This window comes from Sturnira hondurensis, unplaced genomic scaffold (genome assembly GCF_014824575.4).
Source record: "Sturnira hondurensis isolate 20B ecotype Veracruz unplaced genomic scaffold, ASM1482457v3 Scaffold0000982, whole genome shotgun sequence".
Classification (NCBI taxonomy): domain Eukaryota; kingdom Metazoa; phylum Chordata; class Mammalia; order Chiroptera; family Phyllostomidae; genus Sturnira; species Sturnira hondurensis.
Window position 1 is genome coordinate 172545 of NW_028073613.1, and position 21110 is coordinate 193654.

Below are 21110 nucleotides of genomic sequence, written 5' to 3' on the forward strand. Positions count from 1 at the left end.
GATGTGGTAGCAAGTATAATCTCATATAGAATAGGCCAACATGTTAGAAGTCAGAAAGACTATTTTCTTATTTGGGCTCAACATTTACTCACCTAAGAACCATTTAATTTACTCAGTATTTGTTTTGGGAAGATCTAAAATAGTATGAATTTCTTTGTTGGAGAAGGGCATTTAGATATAAGATTACTTCCTGTTCTCAGTAATAACAAAAGTCGTGATATCTACTGTGGCATAAGCCAGACTGTTTTGAAAACTAGATAAGAATGATCATTTATCAAGGCTGTTTGCTATTTCATGGGTAATTATAATTTTCATCTGTAGCACTCCTTCTGTTAGATTGATTTCTAAAATATATGTCTTCAATGATATGTATTGGGTTGGCCAAAAAGTTTGAGGTTTTTTTTCCCATAAGTTGGTTCTAATAGTGCTCAGTTGTCTTTAAGTTCATTCAAAACCATATTGTTAGATTGATTGTGACAGTTGTCATATCTGTGTGCACTTAAAAAAGTTGTCAAAATTGGTGAATTTTTGTGTAGCCATTTTAATATTGAAGAGAGAAGAAAATACGCAATTTTTCAGCATATTGTGCCTTATTATTTCAAGAAAGGTAAAAACACAACTGAAATGCAAAAAACGATTTGTGCAGTGTATGGAGAAGATGCTGTGACTGATTGAACATGTCAGAAGTGGTTTGCAAAATTTTGTTCTAGAGGTTTCTTGCTGGACGATGCTCCATGGTCAGGTAGACCAGTTGAAGTTGATAGCAATCGAACTGAGACAGTAGTTGAAAACAGTCAATGTTCTACCATTTGAGAGATAGCCAGCATACTCAAAATATCCAAATTAATAAAGTTATTGGTAAAAATGAAAAATGTGCCTTTTATTTTACAGAAAAAAGTAAACAGACTTTTTGGCCAGCCCAATAATTACTGAATTTGATACTATGCATTCTGAGTCAGGTTTTCCTCTCTGAACTTACTCATCAGTCAGTGGTTTTACAATGGATGTGTCTATTGTTTGCCAGGCCTTCCATGAGGAGAGCACTTCTCTACATATTTTTTAAAGTATAGTTGGTATACAATATTATATTATATTAGTTATATTAGTTTCAAGTCCATATTCTTTTTTATTTTATTTTTTAATTTTTTTATTTATTTTTTATTTAACTCTTGTTCAAGCAGAGTTTTCTTTCTTGTATTCCCAGCCCTGCCCCCCCAGTGCTCCCCACCTCCCTCCCATCTCTGCCCCCCACCTTAGTTATTGTCCATGTGTCCTTTATACTTGTTCATGTGAGTCCTTCCCCTTTTCCCCTGTGATTCTCTCCCCTCTCCCCTCTGGTCCCTGTCAGCACGTTCTGTATTTCAGTGTCTTTGGTTACATTTTGCTTGCTTGTTTGTTTTGTTGTTTAGATTCCTGTTAAAGGTGATATCATATGGTATTTGTCTTTCACCGCCTGGCTTATTTCGCTCAGCATAATGCTTTCCAGTTCCATCCATGATGTTGCAGAGGGTAGGAGCTCCTTCTTCCTTTCTGCAGCATAGAATTCCATTGCGTAAATGTACCATAGTTTTTTGATCCGGTCATCGACCGATGGGCATTTAGGTTGCTTCCAACTCTTGGCTATTGTAAATTGTGCTGCTATGAACATCGGGGTGCATAGGTTCTTTTGGATTGGTGTTTCAGGGTTCTTAGGATATACTCCTAGCAGTGGAATTGCTGGGTCAAAAGGCACATCCATTTTTAGTTTTCTTAGAAAATTTTATTTATTTATTTATCTCTAGAGGGGAAGGGAAGGAGAGAGGGAGAGAAATACCCATGTATGGTTGCCTCTGGTGTGTCCCCTGCTGGGAACTGGCCTGTAACCCAGACATGTGCCCTGGCTGGGAATCAAACTGCAATCCTCTGGTTCGCAGGCCCGTCAAGTCCATATTCTTTATAATCATCCAATAATCTAGATTGTATTCAAGGTTATAATATTTGTCATTAGGATGTTACTGAGTTTGAGTTCCATTCTTACAGTTTTTCCAGTTCCCATTAGTCACATCAGAACACAGAAAGACATCTTAAGAGATCACCGAAGGTGAACCAAAACTAGATGATGCATGACTGACCTAGTGGACTTCAGTATTGATCCAAAGACTGTTATTTTCCAATTATAAATACTGTGAATGTTCATGTAAAGTCTGAAATGTTATGCACCCACAAGGTATATGTATGTTTGCTTCCATTATCCATAGCCAGAGATACTGTTATTGAAGGTATGTGGAAAATGGAGAGCCCAGAGGGATAGGGATCGTATCTGTCTTCTTCAGCCCTGAAACTTCAGCACCTAGTACACCACCTGGTACATAGCAGGCAATAAATATATTTAGTGAATAAATGAATGAGGTAACTAAAAAGATGAATGTTTGGCCAGTAGTCCTTTCAACACCAATACCATATGGAAGTTGTTTCTTTGTTGTTAGCAGTTGTGGCTTGCCATTTGTGGAATTTGTCTGTTTTTAGCTAGGTTCAATGTTTAGTGAAAGATTTTTGCCCTTCCCCACAAAAGTCTCATTGTCCCAATGAGAGCCAAAGGACCCTATTCTGCTCCTCCTCCACTATCACCACCATTATCATCATGTGCTTGAATATGAAATGCTTGCACCATTTGTCCTATATTAACCTCATACTGCTTCCAGTGGCCCTCATACTGTCTCAGAAAAATTGAAGAATAAGTGAATCCTGGCAAATGGCCACAGTGTTTAAATGGGAAAGTTAGGAGATTATATAATGACCACATACTTGAGTTAAAACAGTCTACTTCTGGTGCTATGTTGTGGGCACAGGATCCAGTCATTCTGTTGGTGGGTTAGATTGTGAAGTACTAAAATGCTCATTTTTTCCCTTTTCACTCCTTACTAACCTTGCAGCTCACTCTGGTGATGAAGTTGCTCGTTATTTAGATCACCTTTTGGCACACACTACTCCCCATCCTAAACCAGCCCCTACCTCACAGAAGGGAGGGCTAGATCGGTTCCGAACTGCTGTTCAAACAACCTGTGATTTAATGTCCTTGGTGAACAAGGCCACGGAGCTGCATGTACAGAGTGAGTAATGCCAGGACTCATTGGGGTCAGGCACAGGATGATGTGAAGCCCAGAATGGAGGTGGGGCAAGGGGGACATTTATTACAATGGAAGCATGAACTTTGTTTTGCTCACTGCTTTATCCCCAGCACCTTTGACAGTACTTAGAACATATTCCACACTCAAATACTTGTAAAATTAATGAATTGAGTATAGGTTTGCTGTGGATCGTGCTTTGTAGTCTAGTTTAACCAGTCACATAGTGAGAAGAGACCAAAAAAGAGACACGGAGCATATTCAGTGTTAACATCGAAGTATTAAAATGGTGGAAACTGTCTTTTTCCTTTGAGATAAATTTTATTTACATAAGAAGTGCTGCATACTATTACAGCAAGGCCTTGCAATGGAGAAAGAGATATTCTTCTTTAGCTAAACTACATCTGGTTCCCTTAGGCCAGCTGTAAGTTTTATAGTCAGTTGTTCCAGCAGTGTAGAGCTGTGTTTGTCAACTACTGTACTTATTCTTCAGCAAGTTTGCCATTCACCTCTCCATGACCACTACCCTCCTTTAGTAGTATTTGTAGTGGAAAATGTCACATTGCCAGGAGTAGTCATGGTCCCCGAGAATGTTCAAAGCTTCTGTGGTAGCTGCATGTAAAGGGATAGGAAGGGTCCTTGGCCACACTTAGAGGACCTAAATGTTAACCTTTACAGATGATGAGAATGATTGAGATGCATGCTCTTGCTGTCTAAAACTTTATTGATGGTTACTAATGAAAGATATTAAACATTGGAGAATCATTTAACATTTAGAATAGGGGAAAGTTTAGCAATCCCTTCAAGTATGCCTTCTTGAAAAAAGGGCTTATGTGAAAAAATAAACTTTATTAAGTTACACTTTTTTTAGATTATGAATCAGGACACTTGAGCTTAATTCTCTGCTCTGCTATTTACTTGTTTGAAAAGTTTGTTGAGCTCTTTATCTTTATTTTTGTACCTGTAAAATGGTGAAAATGATGAGAGAGTCTCCTCTCATCATTGAGGTTATGGTAAGTATTTCAACAACAGACTGTGAGTAAAAAGCGTAAGAATATCTTAAAGTTGGTCAGCCACTACATTTTTATTCACTACATGGGATCATCCGTTTATCTATTCTCAAGGAAATCAAACTGCAGGCAGCCAGATATTCTCTGAGGAAAATCTAGAAAGTATAAAACATATCTGGGTTCTTTCTGTGATATGTGGCATTCTGTCAAAGCATCGGTGACAGTACCATTGTGGTACTGACCACATATTTAGACTTTTAATATCAGCTGATGCTACAATTCTAGACATTCCATTCAAAAATGTTTTTTGATTGATTGAACATTCTTTAAATATCTGATATTTGTATTTCTTTTTTTATGTTACCCCCAAAGAATAAATTTCTATAAAGAACCAACCATATGTATAACTTCATTGTTGAAATCAACTATGTGTTGTTTTCTGTCTCTTATCTAACCTTCATTATAAATGTCAACCTTTTGCAGATGTTCACATGTATCTTCCTGCAAAGATAATTCAGCCTCCCCAGCCTTCATTCAACTCTCTTGACTTACCTCGCCCCCCCCAAGAGGACCAGGTAAACTTGCACATGAGGTATTTCTATCAGCTTTTGGCAAAACTGCCATCCTTATGGAAAAATAAAGGGGCTAGCCATTGTGGTTTCTGCTAGTAACTGGTGGTAGGCAAAGTGCTACCCTAATAAAGATATGTAACCTTTTCAGTTCACTTTTGAAATGGGCTAGTTTTTCTAGCCAGACTTTATGAGAACTAGATGGTAATATCATACATCTTAAAGGTTTCATTGCTTTTAGTTTACTTTTCATCAAAATTTAGGGAATTCTTATGGAAAAGGTTTAGAGATGAAAAGATCAATACTTTACAGCATTATTTAAGTTGAATACTTGTGGAGTTAATTTTTTTTCCTTTCTCAAACTAAAGGTTCCCTCAGTTCGTGTAGAAATTCATCTTCCTAGAGACCAGTCTGGGGAGGTAGACTTCAAAGCACTAGTTTTACAGTTAAAGGAGTCTTCCAGCTTCCAGGAGCAAGCTGATATCCTATACATGCTGTATACTATGAAGTAAGTGATGGATATTATCAATCTACTTTCCTGTTCATATACAGAGCAAGAATAGTGTAGTAATTGTAGCATAGCTTTGGAGTCTCACTGATCTGGTCTTGTAGACTACCCACTTTGTAACTTCAAAGCCTTAATTGTCTACACTTATAAAATTGGGATTATATCTACTTCCTAGAATTGTTGTGAATATTAAACAATATGTAGTATGTACAAAGTCTCTAATACAATGTCTTATACATAATGACCAAATAACATAACCATTATGATAATTATTAAGGTTATTTTAAGCCTTCATTATTTGGTAAAATCTACAGACAAATATCTTCTTTTTAATAAAGATTTTATGTATTTATTTTAGAGGTGAGAAGGGAAGGAGAAAGAGAGTGAGAGAAACATCAGTGTGTGGTTGCCTCTCACATGCCCCCCACTGGGGACCTGGCCCACAACCCAGGCATGTGCCCTGACTGGGAATTGAACCAGTGACTATTTGGATCATAGGCCAGCACTCAGTCCACTGAGCCACACCAGCCATTGCCAAATAAATACATTCTTAACTCAAAAGAAGTTAATGGAGGCTTATATCAAAAAGAAACTAGCATTTTTGAGCATTTGCTGTGTTAAGCACCCTGTTAGGTACAGTATATCTAAGTACCTCAAACTCAATGGACCTGAACTGAACTAACTCCACTCTCCTGTCCCCTACATCCCCCCTCAAAATAACATGTTATTTTACATTTATTCATGTTGGCATCATGCTGAAGAGGCAGAATGGACACCCCCACAATTTGGTTTGGATGTTTAGACTGATGATGCCACGCATGTACGAAAAGGGTGTGAAATGTTTGTTCCTTGTATAATGAGACTTTGGGAAAGAGCAGAACAGGTTCCTAAATTTGTCTTTAAAAACCTTGGGTGATCAGGGAAAGGAAGCCAGATTTGGGATTGTATTATGGTTAGGAGGTGAGACTGAGATGAGCATTTTCACCAGCACCAACGGAGGGAAAACTCAAACTTTCTTATCAGCTTGCCCAGATGTAGCCTGGAAGGGAAAGAGGAGTGGTAAGACTTGAAATCTGTGAGCAGTCAATCATCCAAAATGGAGTCAGACTCTGTGAAATTCTCCATCTCTGTTATTAGAACAAACATGTACCTAATCATCAGGCTTCTATATCCATATGCAGTTAATCACCAAGTGTGTCCCATTTAACCTCTCTATATTTCTCTTTTGCATCTCTGGTATCGCTCTTTTCATTCAGGCCTTTGTCTCTCACCCAGACTATTGTTATAGTTTCCTAACAAGTCTTCCTACTTTCATCTTGTTCTCTTCAAGCCCATCTTCCACAGAGGAGGAAGAGTAACTTTTCTTTTTTACTTTCGATGATAGAAATGTTCAAACTTACATAAAAGCAGAGAATAATATAATGAACACTTCTGGACCCATCACTCAACTTGAACAATTATGAGTACATGGTTAATCTCTTTATATCTATATTCTTGTCACCCTCTCTTCCTTCTGAATTATTTTGAAGAAAATATCAAACATTTTATCATTTTATTACTAAATATTTCAGTATTATGTTTTCAAAGATCCCTTTAAATCCCTTCAGTATTATGTTTTTAAAGATCCCTTGTGGTTAAAACATAACCACAAGAAAACTTCTATTTCCTGATAAGCTACAGTAGATGCATTTCTTTCTGTTTCTTGTGCTACATAGAGGAGGACATTAGTTATTAAAAACAAACAGAATAAGATGTTGAAAAGTAGACAGAAAAATACAGACTGTCTAAGGACCTCAGGATCTGAAGAATGACAAGGTAGTGAGATACCCAGGTCTTGTTTGTTGCCTCATAAGTCCTGTGTTGGGCAGTAGAGAAACCAATAACCTGAAAACAGCAATTGACACAGACAACAAAGGAATCTAAAGACCAATATAAATGAACTAACAAAACAAAAACAGATTCGTAGATACAGAGAGCAGACTTGTGGTAGCCAGAGGAAGGTCCTGGGTTGAAGGACCGGGTGCAAAAGGTGAAGGGATTGTATAAATTGGTAGTCGCAAAATAATCACAGGATTGTCAAGTGCAGCATAGGGAACATAGTCACTAATATTGTAATAACTGTGTATGGGGCCAAGTGGGCACTGAAAATATCAGGGAGAAAACTTTATAAAGTAAAGAATTGTCTAACTATTGTGCTGAAACCAATACAAAATAATATTGAATATTTTTAAAAAGCCCAAAGGAAAACCTATTCTGCAAGACACTTGACTACTTCTAGTCAAGATGGCAGATTAGGTAAATGCTATGCTTGCCTCTGCCCACGTGAAAATTACATGAAAACCTCATGAAAATTGCAACTAAATTATAGAACCACCATCACTGAGAACCACCTGAAGACTAGCTGATCAGTAGTCCTTTAACTAAAAATATAAAGAAGAAGCTATGATAACAGTGGTGGGAAGTACAGAGCATAGAATGGGCAGGACCCACACCCACCCAGTTAAGAAACAGGAGGGATACCTTGGTTACAGAGGTCCCTTCTGAGGAGTGAGGGGTCAAGACTCCTCAGCCCAGAGCACTAGGGCTGACAAGAAGAGTCCTCATAACATCTGGTTGTGAAAATCAGTGGGAATTTGTCCAAGTGAGATGGAGGGCTGATGGAACCCCAGGCATTCCACTTGAGGGGCCACGCACAGATTTGCCCATTCACCAACTCACTTGTTCTAGACTTCAGTGCAGGGGCAGCATCTCAAAAAGCACCAGGGACTTCTGGAGAGTTGCAGGTATCAGGGCAGCTCTCTCTAGGGACGGAAGTGCCAACAGGCACCATTGCTCCTGTGCTGAATGCTCCTCTCACCCAGCCAACAGGTGCAGACAGGCAACCATCAAACTTTAGTTTTCCATTAACCTGGCTAATTACCATTCTTCTGGCCCCAGTGATTCCCTGAAACCCTGCCCCACCCACCTTGCCCATTTAGCCTGAGCCACTTCCACCAGCTTTTCCAACTCTTCCACAGGAAAAGCCTGCCTCTGCTTCCATAGAGAACTTCCCTAAAATCTTTCAAAGGTCCACAAACCCTAAGCAAGTATTGGTTGGCCTCAGCATAACCTCTTGCTAAGTGGCCCAATCACAGCACAAGCAGTCTCTGGTCCCAGCTTGCATTGTAACTCTCATCAGATGGCCCCAAGCCTGGCATAACCTGAAGCCAGTGTTAGCTTAGAAATGTAGCTTCAACTAAGTGGCTACAAGCCCAGCACAAGTGGAGGCTGGCCTCAGTTCACATTGTTGTGTCCACTAAATGGACCCAAGCCTGCCACTAGTGGCATTGGGCCTCAGTTCACAACATAGCCTCTCCCAAGTGCCTTCAAGCCCAAAATAAGCAGCAACCAACTGCAGATCACTCTGTAGGTCCTACCAGGTGGGCCCAAGCCAGGCACAAATTGCACCTGTCTTTACTTGTACCAGAGCTCCTTTTAAGAAGCTCCATAACCAACACACCTGGTGGCTGAGTTCAGACCAGAATACCGCCCAGCCAATTCCACAGATGACACACCTGAAGGGCAGACTCGGTTGGCACCAAAGCACTACTAAAGTGACTCCCACTCCATAGGTTCAGGCCCCACACAACAGCTTGTCTACTGTGTGTGTATTATTTATGTATTTATTTATTTTTAAGCAAAAGCCTCTTTTTTAGAGAGAGAGGGGGAAAAGAGAGGGAGAGAAATATCAATGTGAGAAACATCGATCAGTTGCCTCTTGCATGCACGCTGACCCAGGAGCAGCACAACCTAGGCATGTGCACTGACCGGGAACTGAACCAGTGATCTTTGCTTTGTGGGATGGTGCCAAACCAACTGAGCCACACTGATCATGGCTCTACGGTATTTATATCCAGCCAGTAAGCCTGAGGTCAGCCCCACTCACTGACATGCCAACAGCAATCAAGGCTCAACTGCAACAGGAGGACATACACAACCCACACAAGGGACACTCCCACAGCACCCAGCTCAGGTTACCAGGGAGTCTACACCACTGTACCTCAAAGGACTCCTGCTACTCAAAGACACTCTGTGAAAACTGGGAGACATAGAAGATCTACCTAATACATAAAAACACACACACAGAGTCAGCCAGAATGAGGAGACAAAGGTTCATGTCCCAAATGAAAGAATGGAACAAAAGTCTAGAAAAAAAGTAAGCAAAATAAAGACAAGCAACCTAGCAGATACAGAATTTAAAACGCTGGTTATAAGGATGCTCAATGTGGATCTCTCAACTATAAGGCTAGTACAAAGGTTAAAATGCAAAAGTAAGAAGATCGTATGCAATTATAGCAATAAATTAAGTAATACAAACAAGCACATAGGACAAAAACATTAACATGGGTGAGGGAGTAAAAACTAGTGATTTTAGAATGCATTCAAACTTAAGCAACCATCAACTTAAAATACACTGTTCTAAACATAATTTGTTATATATGAAGCACATGGTAACCAAAACCCAAAAATCTACAAGAGATATAGAAGAAATAAAGAGAAAGGAATCCAAACACAACACTATAAAAAGTCATCAACAAGAGAAGAGAGCAAGAGAATAAGAAAGGAATAGAGAACTAAAAAAAATCAGGAAACAATAAAGTGGCAATAATTACATGCCTATGAATAATTATTTCAAATGTAAATAGACTAAATACTCCAATCAAAACACAAAGGGTGGCTGAATGGATTTAAAATTACACACACACACACACACACACATACACACACTGCCTATAAGAGACCCACTTCAGACCAAAATAAACACACACTGAAAGTAAAGGAATGGAAAGGATATTTTATACAAATGGAAACAAAGTTGGGGCAGGTGATATCTGCAGCATGGAGGCATGAGAGGTCCTTCTGTTTACACCCCTTGAAGTTACAAGTTGGACAGCTATAATTACACAAAGGATTCCCTGCTCAGTACACAAACTCATCTGAGAGAGCCTCACATTGAAACACTCAAGGTGGGCATATCTAAGTGAAGAGGGGAGGGAGAAAAGGGAAAGGACAGAGATGGGTGACCCTGGAGCTTGTTGCAAGACCCATAGCAGGGGGAGAGTCAGCTTACAGCACACACACCCTGCAGCCCTAAGGACCAGAGGAATAAACTCAGCATTCCTGCCTGAGTAGTCAGCACAGACTGCAGCTGAGCCCAGTGATACAGGCAGAAACTGAATACAAAAGTATTGCAGTTGTGGTCTGGCAACTACCATTACCAAGCAGAAAACAAAGACACATATGTAGCTCCCTCCCCTCACCCTCCCAGAGCTCTCAGTAGCCCCAGCAGCTATAGCATGGTAAGTGTCAGGTTATAGTGTGCACACTCTCAGCAACCCTGAAGAACAAAGGGGTAGAAGCATCTCTGCTCAACAGGCAGGTACAAATTGTGGCTACACTCAGTGACAAGGATGGAGACTCACAAGTGTTGCAGCTGAGGTCTGGCAGCACTATTACTGGGAGAGCACAAGACCGTGAATGCACAAACAGACCTGTCCCTTCCCACCTTCCCCCACCCATCCCAGCAAAGCCTGGTGAAAACGCCTGGGACACCTCAGATAGTATAGCACTTCTGGCAGCATCTTGGAAGAGGCAGCACCGGAACCTCATGGGCCAGAACCCCATCATCCATCACATTTCCCCACAGGGGTGGTGCCCTGAAACTGAGGCAATCTGATCACAGAGGGGATATCCACCTCCCCAGGAGATATGGGGCATTTTCTCTGGTCCCACAGAGATCCCAAAATCCTCACCAAAAAATGAAAACTTGCATTTCACCATCATCTAGAAAACAAAAGAAAGTCCTTTCCTTCTCATCTGCTAAATAGTGAAGTCTCAAATACTTTTTTTAAAAAGCAGATTTCATCCCATATGACCCAGCAACCCCTCTCTTGGGTATCTACCCTCCCAAAATTGAAAACATTTATTACAAATATATGTGCATCCTTATATCAATTGCAGCATTTTCATGGTGGCCAAGACATGGAGGACAATCAAAGTGTCCTTCAATAGAGGATTGGTTAAAGAAGATGTGGTACATATATACTATGGAATATTATTTAGCCATAAGATGAATTACTGCCATCTGTGAAAACATGGATGGACCTTGAGAATATTATCCTAAGTGAAATAAGTCAGTCATAAAAAGCTAAGAAGCATACAATTTTACTCATGTGGGATATAAAACTGAAAGCAACAAATGCACAAACAAGAAAAAAAACATAGACACAGGCAACAGTATGGTGGTTATCAGAGGGAAGAAGGGGGTTAGAGGGTAGTAAAGGGGGTCAGATATATAGTAATGGAAGGTGATTTGACTTTGGGTGGTAAACACACAATAAATACATAGATGATGTATCATAGAGTTGTACACTGGAAACTTGGTAACCAGTGTCACCCCAATAAATTTACTGTTTCAAAACAGATTTCATTCCAATTAATGGCTAGGCAGAGAAGGAATTAATCAAATACCATGAATAAAATAGCCAAGGTAACAAGGTAGCTCAGAAAAAATAAAAGAATACTCTCCAGAAACTGAACTTAAAGACATGGAAGTATGGCATTTAAGTGACAGAGAATTCATGATTGCAGTTTTGAAAAGACTCAATGAAATAAAATGAAGCTCAGAAAGGCAGTTTAAGGAACTCAGAAATAAAGAATTACTTTAACAAAGAGATTGAAACTATAAAGAAAAGAACCAAGTGGAAATTCTGAAGGTAGAGAACTCAATAAAAGAGACGAAGACTGAGCTAGCAAGCTTAAGAAATAGAGTATACCAGATGGAGGAAAGAATTAGTGATATCAAAGGTAGAGATCTAGAAATGACTCAGATGGAGGCAGAGAGAGACTTGAGCATAAAAAAATGAGAGAACTTTATGAGAACTATCTGACTCCATCAGAAAGAGCGATAGATGAATAATAGGTATACCAGAAGGAGAAGAGCAGGAAAACAGAACAAAGAGCCTATTCTAACAAAGTATTTAATGTAAGCTTCACAAACCTAAGGAAACAACTGAATTCTTGAATCAAAGAAGCAAAGAGAAGACCTAAGTATCTCAAGCCAAAGGTCTTCTCCAAGGCACATTATATTAAAACTGTTTAAAATTAATGACAAAGAAAGAATTCTCAAGGCAGCAGGGAAAAGGAGACAATAACCTAAGGAAATTCCATTAGGGTGTCCAACCTGTGGCCCACAGGCCGCCTGTGGCTCAGGATAGCTATACATGCGGCCCAACACAAAATCATAAATTTACTTAAAACTATGAGATTTTTTGTGATTCTGTGTCACGATGTATTTAATGTGTGGCCCAAGACACATTCTTCCATTGTGTTCCATTGTGTGTTCTTCCATTGTGGCCCAAAGGTACCAAAAGGTTGGACACCCCTGCACGATTAGATCATAATTGAATTTTTCAGCAGAAATCCCACAAGTTAGGAGAGAGTGGAATCAAATATTCAAATTATTAAAAGAGAGAAATCACTAGCCCAGAATAATATATCCAGAAAAATTATACTTTATGTTTTAGGGGAAGGCAAATGTCAGGCGCTGCTTTGTGGAGTGCTGTAGCATGACATAGGTCAAAAGAGGAGACAAGTCCTGGCTGGACAAACCCTTCTCAAGGGGTTTTGTGAGAGGGATGAGGACTGGCTGCCCAGGACAGAGCTCCTAGGGCCTCAGAGGTAGGGTGCTGGCCTGGCTTCTGTCCCCCTGCCGCTGAAGAGGCCCTGCAGTAGAGCAGGAGCATCTGGGGAGGGCCGCTCCCTCCCAAAGAGCTACTGCAGCCTGGCCTTGCTCTCTGCTCGCTCCCAGCAGGGGAAAGATACTAACCTAAATGCTGATATGACTGGGTCAGGGTGAATGAGGAAGAACAAAAGGAATAAGCCCCAGAGTGAGAGGTGTGGGCATTCCAGGAGCAGAGCTGGTTGCAGGCCAAGGCCAGTCAGCTAAGCTGCAATGGCTGCTCCCTGTGCCATAGCCTGGGGGCTTCAGGAAGGGTAGGTCTGCACCCAGCTCAGCATCTGGACCAGAAGACACTAACAGGTAGAAGCTTTAGCTTCTGGTTTTTATTGGTTGCTTCCCCCCCGCCACCCCCGCTCCGCTCAAATCTAGCGTTATATAAAAAGTCACCTGAGCTGGTGGTTTCATCACAGTGGAGGTGGAGGCAGACCAGCAGTTGTGTGGGAGTAGGGCAGCAACATGGTGTGATGGGTTCTTCAGATGTAATGGCAGGCCAAAAAGCTGTCAGCCAGGGTCACACTGGAGGCTGGGTTTCCTTAGCAGATCCAAGGCTATTCAGAAGGGGCAGAATAGGGGCACTTTTGTCTTGTTTAGCAGCATATCAAGGGCATTTATGCACACCTCCTTTTCCATTACGCACAGGGATCCCATCCTGTGCCAGCAAGGAGCCAGCCTGGTCCATCTGCAAGTTGTACTTGAAGGCCTTGACATCCTCCACAATTTTCTTTGGTCTTCGGGTTGAGGTCCAGGGCATTTACCCTGGCCCAGTAGAACTGCTGGAACTGCTGTTCATTGTCCACATACTCAGACAGGTAGAACTTGGTCCCCTCCCCAATATGGGGGACTTTCGGGACCCACTGGGCCACCTTCTTAAGCAACTGACCCCTTAGAAACCCCCAAGATAGTGGGTGTACGTATAGGCCACCAGCAGCTCTGGCTCATTCTGCCCACATAGTAGATTCAATCCACAAACTTTTGGGTGGCCTTGTAGCTCTGCACCTGCTCCCTCCAGTCCTCACCAAAGAAGGACTCTATGTTTTTGGTCAGTGTCTCCTTCCAGTGTAGCTCCATGGAGAAGTACAGTGGGTACACAGGCTAGATGGTACTGTTGCAGTCCATTTCCTCTGAGGGCTGAGTATGTGAAGTCAAGTGCAGTAGTGGTCAGCTTAAACATCCCTTTCCTGATGTCAGCTTGACAAACTGGGTGTTCTCTGCCTGCTTGTATGCTTCCTTGGTCCCTTCAGGAACTCAGAGAGGTCAGCCATCCTGGTATGTTTTCTATTTCTGGGGCCCCGAAGTTCTTTTTCTCTGACTTAGCCATCCCCTCTGAGATCTCCAGTTCCACTAACATCATTGCCAAATGTGGTCCTGGCTGTCCTTATTCCTCTGCTCCAGCCACCAGTGTGCTTGGACATCAGTCTGTAGCCATGTTTGTCAGTGACTCGTTCAGGTGCTTCCACTGCAGCCCGGCAGTGGAAAAATTATACTTTAGATATGGAGGAGAAATGAAGGCTTTTTCAGACATGGAGAAACTGAGGGAATTTACCATGAGAAGACTTGCATTACCAGAAATAGTGAAGGGTGTTATTCTACCTAAAACAAAAAAGACAAAAGTATACAAAATTATGTGTAAGATGACTCACATACAGAGGCAGGAAATTGCAAGCCTTGTTCAGAATAGGGTGTTAAGCAATTAACTATAACATAAAGGTTTAAGGAGGTAAAAAAATTTAATATATTTTATTGATTATGCCATTACAGTTGTCCCATTCCCCTTTCTTTATTTCCATGTGCCCTGTACCGCTCTCCTACCAGAATTCCCCCCTCATTTAGTTTGTGTCCATGGGTTGTACATATAAGTTCTTTGGCTTCTTCATTTCCCATACTATTCTTACCCTCCCCCTGTCTATTTTCTACCTACCATTTATGCTTCCTATTACATGTACCTTTTCCCCTTTTCTCCCCTGCTTCCTTCCGACTGATAACCCTCCATGCGATCTCCATTTCTGTGGTTTTGTTCCTGTTCTAGTTGTTTGCTTAGTTTGTTTTTGGTTTTGTTTGTAGGTTCAGTTGTTGATAGGTGTGAGTTTGTTGTCATTTTACTGTTCATAGCTTTTTCTTTTCTTCTTTTTTTGATTTTCTATTTCTTGGATAAGTTCCTTTAACATTTCATGTAATAAGGGCTTGGTGATGATGAACTCCTTTAACTTTACCTTATCTGGGAAGCACTTTATCTGCCCTTCCATTCTAAATGATAACTTTGCTGGATAGAGTGATCTTGGATGGAGGTTGTTGCTTTTCATGACATTGAATACTTCTTTCCAGCTCCTTCTTGCCTGCAAGGTTTCTTTTGAGAAATCAGCTGATAGCTTTATGGGAACTCCTTTGTAGGTCACTGTCTCCTTTTCTCTTGCTGCTTTTAAGATTCTCACCTCATCTTTAATCTTGAGTAATTTAATTATGATGTGCCTTGGTGTGTGGTTCCTTAGGTCCAACTTCTCTGAGCTTCTTGGACTTGTATGTCTATTTGTATGAGTACTCTCTAATACAAAGACTCCCCGCACTGCTATTGAGGGACATCTCCTATACAGGTAACCCCCTCCTGCCCTGTCTCCTGGAATTTCCCTTAGCTCCATCTCCTTCAGGATGGTAGATCTTGTGCCTTCTGCAAGCCTCTGGATCATCTCCAGCTAGGAGGAACTTCCCCTGTCATACAATCCTGTCCAAGTGCTACTTAATAAAGCTTGTTATATCTACTGCCCCCCAAAAAGAGGCATGGGTCTTACTGTTTTGGTACCTTTGGGTTTTTTCCCCTTTATATAGGACACTTTATTCAACAAGTATCTGTTGGGTACTTAACATGTGCCAGGAACAATACTAAATGCAGGGTAATAAAAAGATAGTGAAGACCCTGGCTGGTGTAGCTCAGTGGATTGAGTGAGGGCCTGCGAACCAGAGGATCGCGGTTCGATTCCCAGTCAGGGCACATGTCTGGATTACAGGCCGGTTCCTTGCAGGCCAACTACCAGCAGGGGATGCACGAAAGGCAACCATACATTGATGTTTCTCTCCCTCTCTCCTTACCCTCTAAATATAAATAAATAAATAAAATCTTTTAATAATAATAATTAAAAAAAGATAGTGAAGAAGATGAAAAGAGATAAGAAATAAGAACAAAATGACTACTTTCGAACTTTAAAATATAAATGCCTTTAATGTTTTTAAAGAACATTTAGGGGTTTTTTATAATTTTTTATTTAATTCTTGTTCAAGTACAGCTTTCTGTCTTATATTCCCAACCCTGCCCACCCCCCACCCCATGCTCCCCGCCTCCCTCCCATTTCCGCCCCCACCCTTAGTTATTGTCCATGTGTCCTTTATACTTGTTCATGTGAGTCCATCCCCTTTTCTTCTATGATTCTCTCCCCTCTCCCCTCTGGACCCTGTCAGCCTGTTCTGTATTTGAGTGTCATTGGTCATATTTTCCTTGCTTGTTTGTTTTGTTGTTTAGATTCCTGTCAATGGTGATATCATATGGTATTTGTCTTTCACCGCCTGGCTTATTTAGCTCAGCATAATGCTTTCCAGTTCCATCCATGATGTTGCAAGGGGTAGTAGTTCCTTCTTCCTTTCTGCAACATAGAATTCCATTTTGTAAACGTACCATAGTTTTTGGATCCAGTCATTGACCGATGGGCATCTAGGTTGCTTCCAAATCTTGGCTATCGTGAATTGTGCTGCAATGAACATAGGGGTGCATAGGTTCTTTTGGATTGGTATTTCAGAGTTCTTAGGATATACTCCTAATAGTGGAATTGCTGGGTCAAAAGGCACGTTCATTTTTAGTTTTCTTAGAAAATTCCATACTATTTTTCATAGTGGTTGTACCAGTCTGCAATCCCACCAACAGTGAACTAGGATCCCCTTTTCCCCACAACCTCTCCAGCACTTGTTGTTTGTTTCTTTGTTTATGATAGCCATTCTGACTGGTGTTAAGTAGTATCTCATTGTGGTTTTGATTTGCATCTCTCTGATAGCTAGCAATATCGAGCATCTTTTCATGTGTCTCTGGCTCCTCTGTATGTCCTCCTTGGAGAAATGTCTGTTCAAGTCCTTTGCCCATTTTTTAATTGGCTTGCTTGTCTTCTTTGAGTGGAGTCGAGTCAGTTCTTTGTATATTTTGGAGATTAAACCTTTGTCTGAAGTATCATTGGCAAATATGTTTTCCCAAGCTGTTGCTTCCCTTTGTATCTTGATACTGTTTTCCTTAGCCATGCAGAAGCTTTTAATTTTGATGAGATCCCATTTGTTTATTCTTCCCTTTATATCCCTTGCTCTAGGGAACGTATCAGTAAAAATATCGCTGCGTGGAATATCAGAGATTTTCTTGCCAATGTCCTCCTCTAGGGCTTTAATGGTTTCACGGCTTATATTTAAGTCTTTTATCCACCTTGAATTTATTTTGGTGTAGGGTGTAAGTTGGTGCTCAAGTTGCATTTTTTTTGCAGGTAGCTGTCCAGTTCTCCCAACACCATTTGTTGAAAAGGCTGTCTTTACTCCATTTTATGTTATTGCCCCCTTTGTCAAATATTAATTGACTGTAGAGAGTTGGGTTTATTTCTGTGCTCTCTGAAGAACATTTAGGTTTTCAATCTACTTGGAATTTATTTTATATGTCTTCTTATTTAACATACCTAAAAATCAAATTGACTGTCTTTACCAGAAAGCTACTACTTCCTGACCCGGATAGTGGGATCATCATGTTTTCAGTCACCAAGACCTGAAATTGTGTCATCTACAACTCATCCTCATCCCTTGCCTCTCTCTATAACATCACTACTACCATTGGGAATCAGTCACCAAATCTACATCTCCTCCATGATGTGACTTTCAACTTTTACTATTGCTGCCCCTACACAATGTGAATGCTCCCACCAAAACAACCTACTACTTATTGTATGCAAAGCACAGTCCCTACATGACTGCTTTCACACCTTTGCTCATGGTTTTTCATCTACCTGGACTACTTTGTTTTACTCTATCCCATTTCTTGTCAGAATTCTAGCTATCCATCAAAGTCCAGTTTATCCATCACCTCCAAGAACCTTTCTCTGATCTCTAGGAATAAAAAGACCCCAAAACATGAGATGTCATAGCACTTCTTTTCATGTTATTTATTTGTTTATGTTTATTTTGATCATTTCAAACTTAAAAAGTTGTTTTTTATTTTGTTATCTATTTGTTGGTATTCTTTATATACTATGGAAATTAGCCTATGGATTGCAAATATTTTTATCTGTTAGAAATTTGATGACTTTGCTTACAGTTGTTTTTGCAGTAAGAATTTTGTTGTTTTATGTATATAAATGCATCTTTTCTTTTATGGCTTGATATATGGTTCATAGTTAAAAAGTCCTCTTGCCTCCAAACTTATAAAATAGTTTTACCATTTTTTCTACTCCTTTTACATTTAAATCTTTGATACTTTTGGAATTCTGGCATGGATCCAAGTTTTGTTTCATATGGCTACTTGATTGTCTTAACATCATTTAATGAATAAAATCTACCTTTATCATATATTAAATTCCCAATTTCATAGTGCTTTATATATCATTTATGGTACTTAACAGCTGATTTGTGTTATAGTAATATATATATATATATATATATATCCTTTAAAAATAAGCACACATTCTTCTTGTTTAAGTAGTTCCCTCCACGAGTGGGTACTTTCTGAACTTTGAATAGTAAATTAAATCTTTGACTTTATTTTTAGCACCATTGAAGCCCATGAAGAGGGTAAAATAATGCATTTTGTCAAAACACAACTGAGACTAAGACTTGTTCTCTTCTAAGTATTTGACTTCTGGGGCTGGCTACTAATCATAGTTTCATAAGGAGTCTTAGTAAATTATAACATTCATTTCCAATTGAAAGAGGCCTATCAAAAAACAAACATACCCATTATAACACTAAAACAAAAGATTTTCCTGACAGCTTTACTTACAGTTCATGTAGGCCTATCTTTAACATTTCAGAGGACCTGACTGGGACACTGGATTGTATGATGAAGGGAGTGCAACAGTCAGAGAGCTGCTGACTGAGCTATATGGCAATGTTGGAGAAATTCGTCACTGGGGTCTGATCCGGTACATCTCTGGAATTTTAAGGAAGAAGGTGGAAGCACTTGATGAGGTACTATAGATTCTTCTTAAATTTTACACCAAATCCAAAGGGAGGGCTTTTTAAAAAATTAGTTTCCATAAATGTTTTTTAAGCAGCTACAGCCTCTAATCATTTGATATATTGTCTTTCCCACATAATGTTTCTGATATTCAGTTAGCTTTTTGTTTGTGAATGTCAAATGTATACTACTGAAGCATATATAAACTGTAGACTTATAGAGGTGTTGTAAACTACAAGAATTCTACAATAGATCTTAAAAATGAATTTACACTAGGCTAAAAGTTCCTACCCCTTAGGAGATAATACACCTTATTGTTCATTCTTAGAAATCCCTTTTCTGATCTTCATAATATTTCCTGAGAAAGAGAGTTTAGTGTGTCATTAAATTAAGGGGAAGCAAGGGCTTCTAGGCAAAAAAAGAATAACTTTCATGGAACTCTGAGGTGTTATAGGAAGGATAATGCTATCATGCTGTCTCTCCTTAGGCCTGCACAGACCTTCTCTCCCATCAGAAACATTTGACAGTGGGATTCCCTCCAGAACCTCGAGAGAAGACTATCTCTAAGTGCGTATGGTTTTGACTGGTTTAATCAACCTTCTCTTAGTCTTTAGGGAGCTGTGTGAACTGCCCCCAATTCTCTTGCCCTCATTTGACAATGGATAATAATGCCCTACATGTGTGATCTTCTCAGCATGAGAATATTGATAATAACAGGGCAGAGTAAACAAAAGAGGAAAACTCACAGTGAGTAGTATTCAAACGTATTTTAGGGGTTTTTTTGTTTGATGGTTTTCTTGTTTTTGTTTATGTTTTCCTGCTGGATTTCCCAAACCTCCCATTAAAACAAAAAGCAAAAACCGAGTAACTGGAATTAACACCCACCAAAAAATCAGCTATTATTTGGATTTTGTTCTAGGCCTCTGTCCTTGGCTTATACACAGTTGTTTTCCCCCTGTGGCTCTTTATATTTCTTCCCCCTGTGTGTGTGTCTCCAAGTCCCGACTTCCCATTTATATAAAGACACCAGTCTTACGGGATTAGGGCCCACATGGTAACCATCTCCAAATAAGGTCACACTTTGAGGTACTAGGGGTTAGGATTGCAACATATGAACTTTGAGAGGACATAATTCAACACATAACACCTTGCTCCTGGCAAACAGAACCTTTTTATCACAAATCATTAATTTTCTGATGATAGTCGTACCTTCGAGATATTGAGGTTCAGCTCCAGACCGCCACAATAAAGCAAATGTCTCAATAAAGGGAGTCACACAAATTTTTTATTCCCCAGTAAGAGTTATGTTTACATTAATACTGTACTCTACTGACTGTCCATTATCACTAAGTTTAAAAAATGTACATAGCCTAATTTTTAAAATATTGTTGCAAATGCTAACCATCATCTGAGCCTTTAGTGAGTCATAATCTTTTTGCTGGTGGAGGGTCTTGCCTCAATCTTGATAAAAATGCAGTATCTGTGAAGCACAATAAAATGAAGTGTAATAAAACCAGGTGTGCCTGTACTGCAGGCAGCCCCAAAGAAGATAGTATGGTCCATGCCCCATGCCCTAAGAGTGCTTAGTATCAACAGGAGAGTCAGAAGTGTGGAAGGAGGTTTCTGTACCTGTGTGTGTGCATGCATGTAAACTGATGAAACTATAGAAAATCTATATACCTTTATAAGGTGTGATTGTAAAGCAATAAAATAGTTTCCAAGGGGCACAACTTAAATGTAGTTTATTACTTTCTAGCTATGATAGTTACTCAGCAAATATTAAGAATTAACCATGAAAGACTAGTTTGGAAGGATACCATAGAATGAGTTTTAAATAAAATTTTCTAAAGGAAATTTAATCCAGGTTTAGATAGGTGAGAGCAGAGCTCTCTTGAGTTGATATGGGCCAGAGTGTTTGGGGAGGCAAAGAACTCTGAGGACTGAAAGAACCAGCATGC

General features: G+C 39.9%; 1 protein-coding gene and 1 pseudogene across 2 annotated transcripts in view; one reads left to right on the plus strand and one right to left on the minus strand.

Moving 5' to 3' along the window:
* The window catches only part of PHKA1 (phosphorylase kinase regulatory subunit alpha 1), a 174126-nt gene that overhangs the window by 127486 nt on the left and 25530 nt on the right, over positions 1-21110 (plus strand). The window contains exons 19-23 of one of the 2 annotated variants that reach the window (XM_037057663.1): positions 2913-3089; positions 4598-4689; positions 5052-5191; positions 19007-19163; positions 19640-19719. In XM_037057663.1, the coding sequence (XP_036913558.1) occupies positions 2913-3089; positions 4598-4689; positions 5052-5191; positions 19007-19163; positions 19640-19719 (646 nt within the window). The remainder of the gene's footprint in view (positions 1-2912; positions 3090-4597; positions 4690-5051; positions 5192-19006; positions 19164-19639; positions 19720-21110) is intronic. The other variant, XM_037057673.1, reaches the window with a different exon arrangement.
* On the minus strand, positions 13473-14340 carry LOC118995049 (heme oxygenase 2-like; annotated as a pseudogene).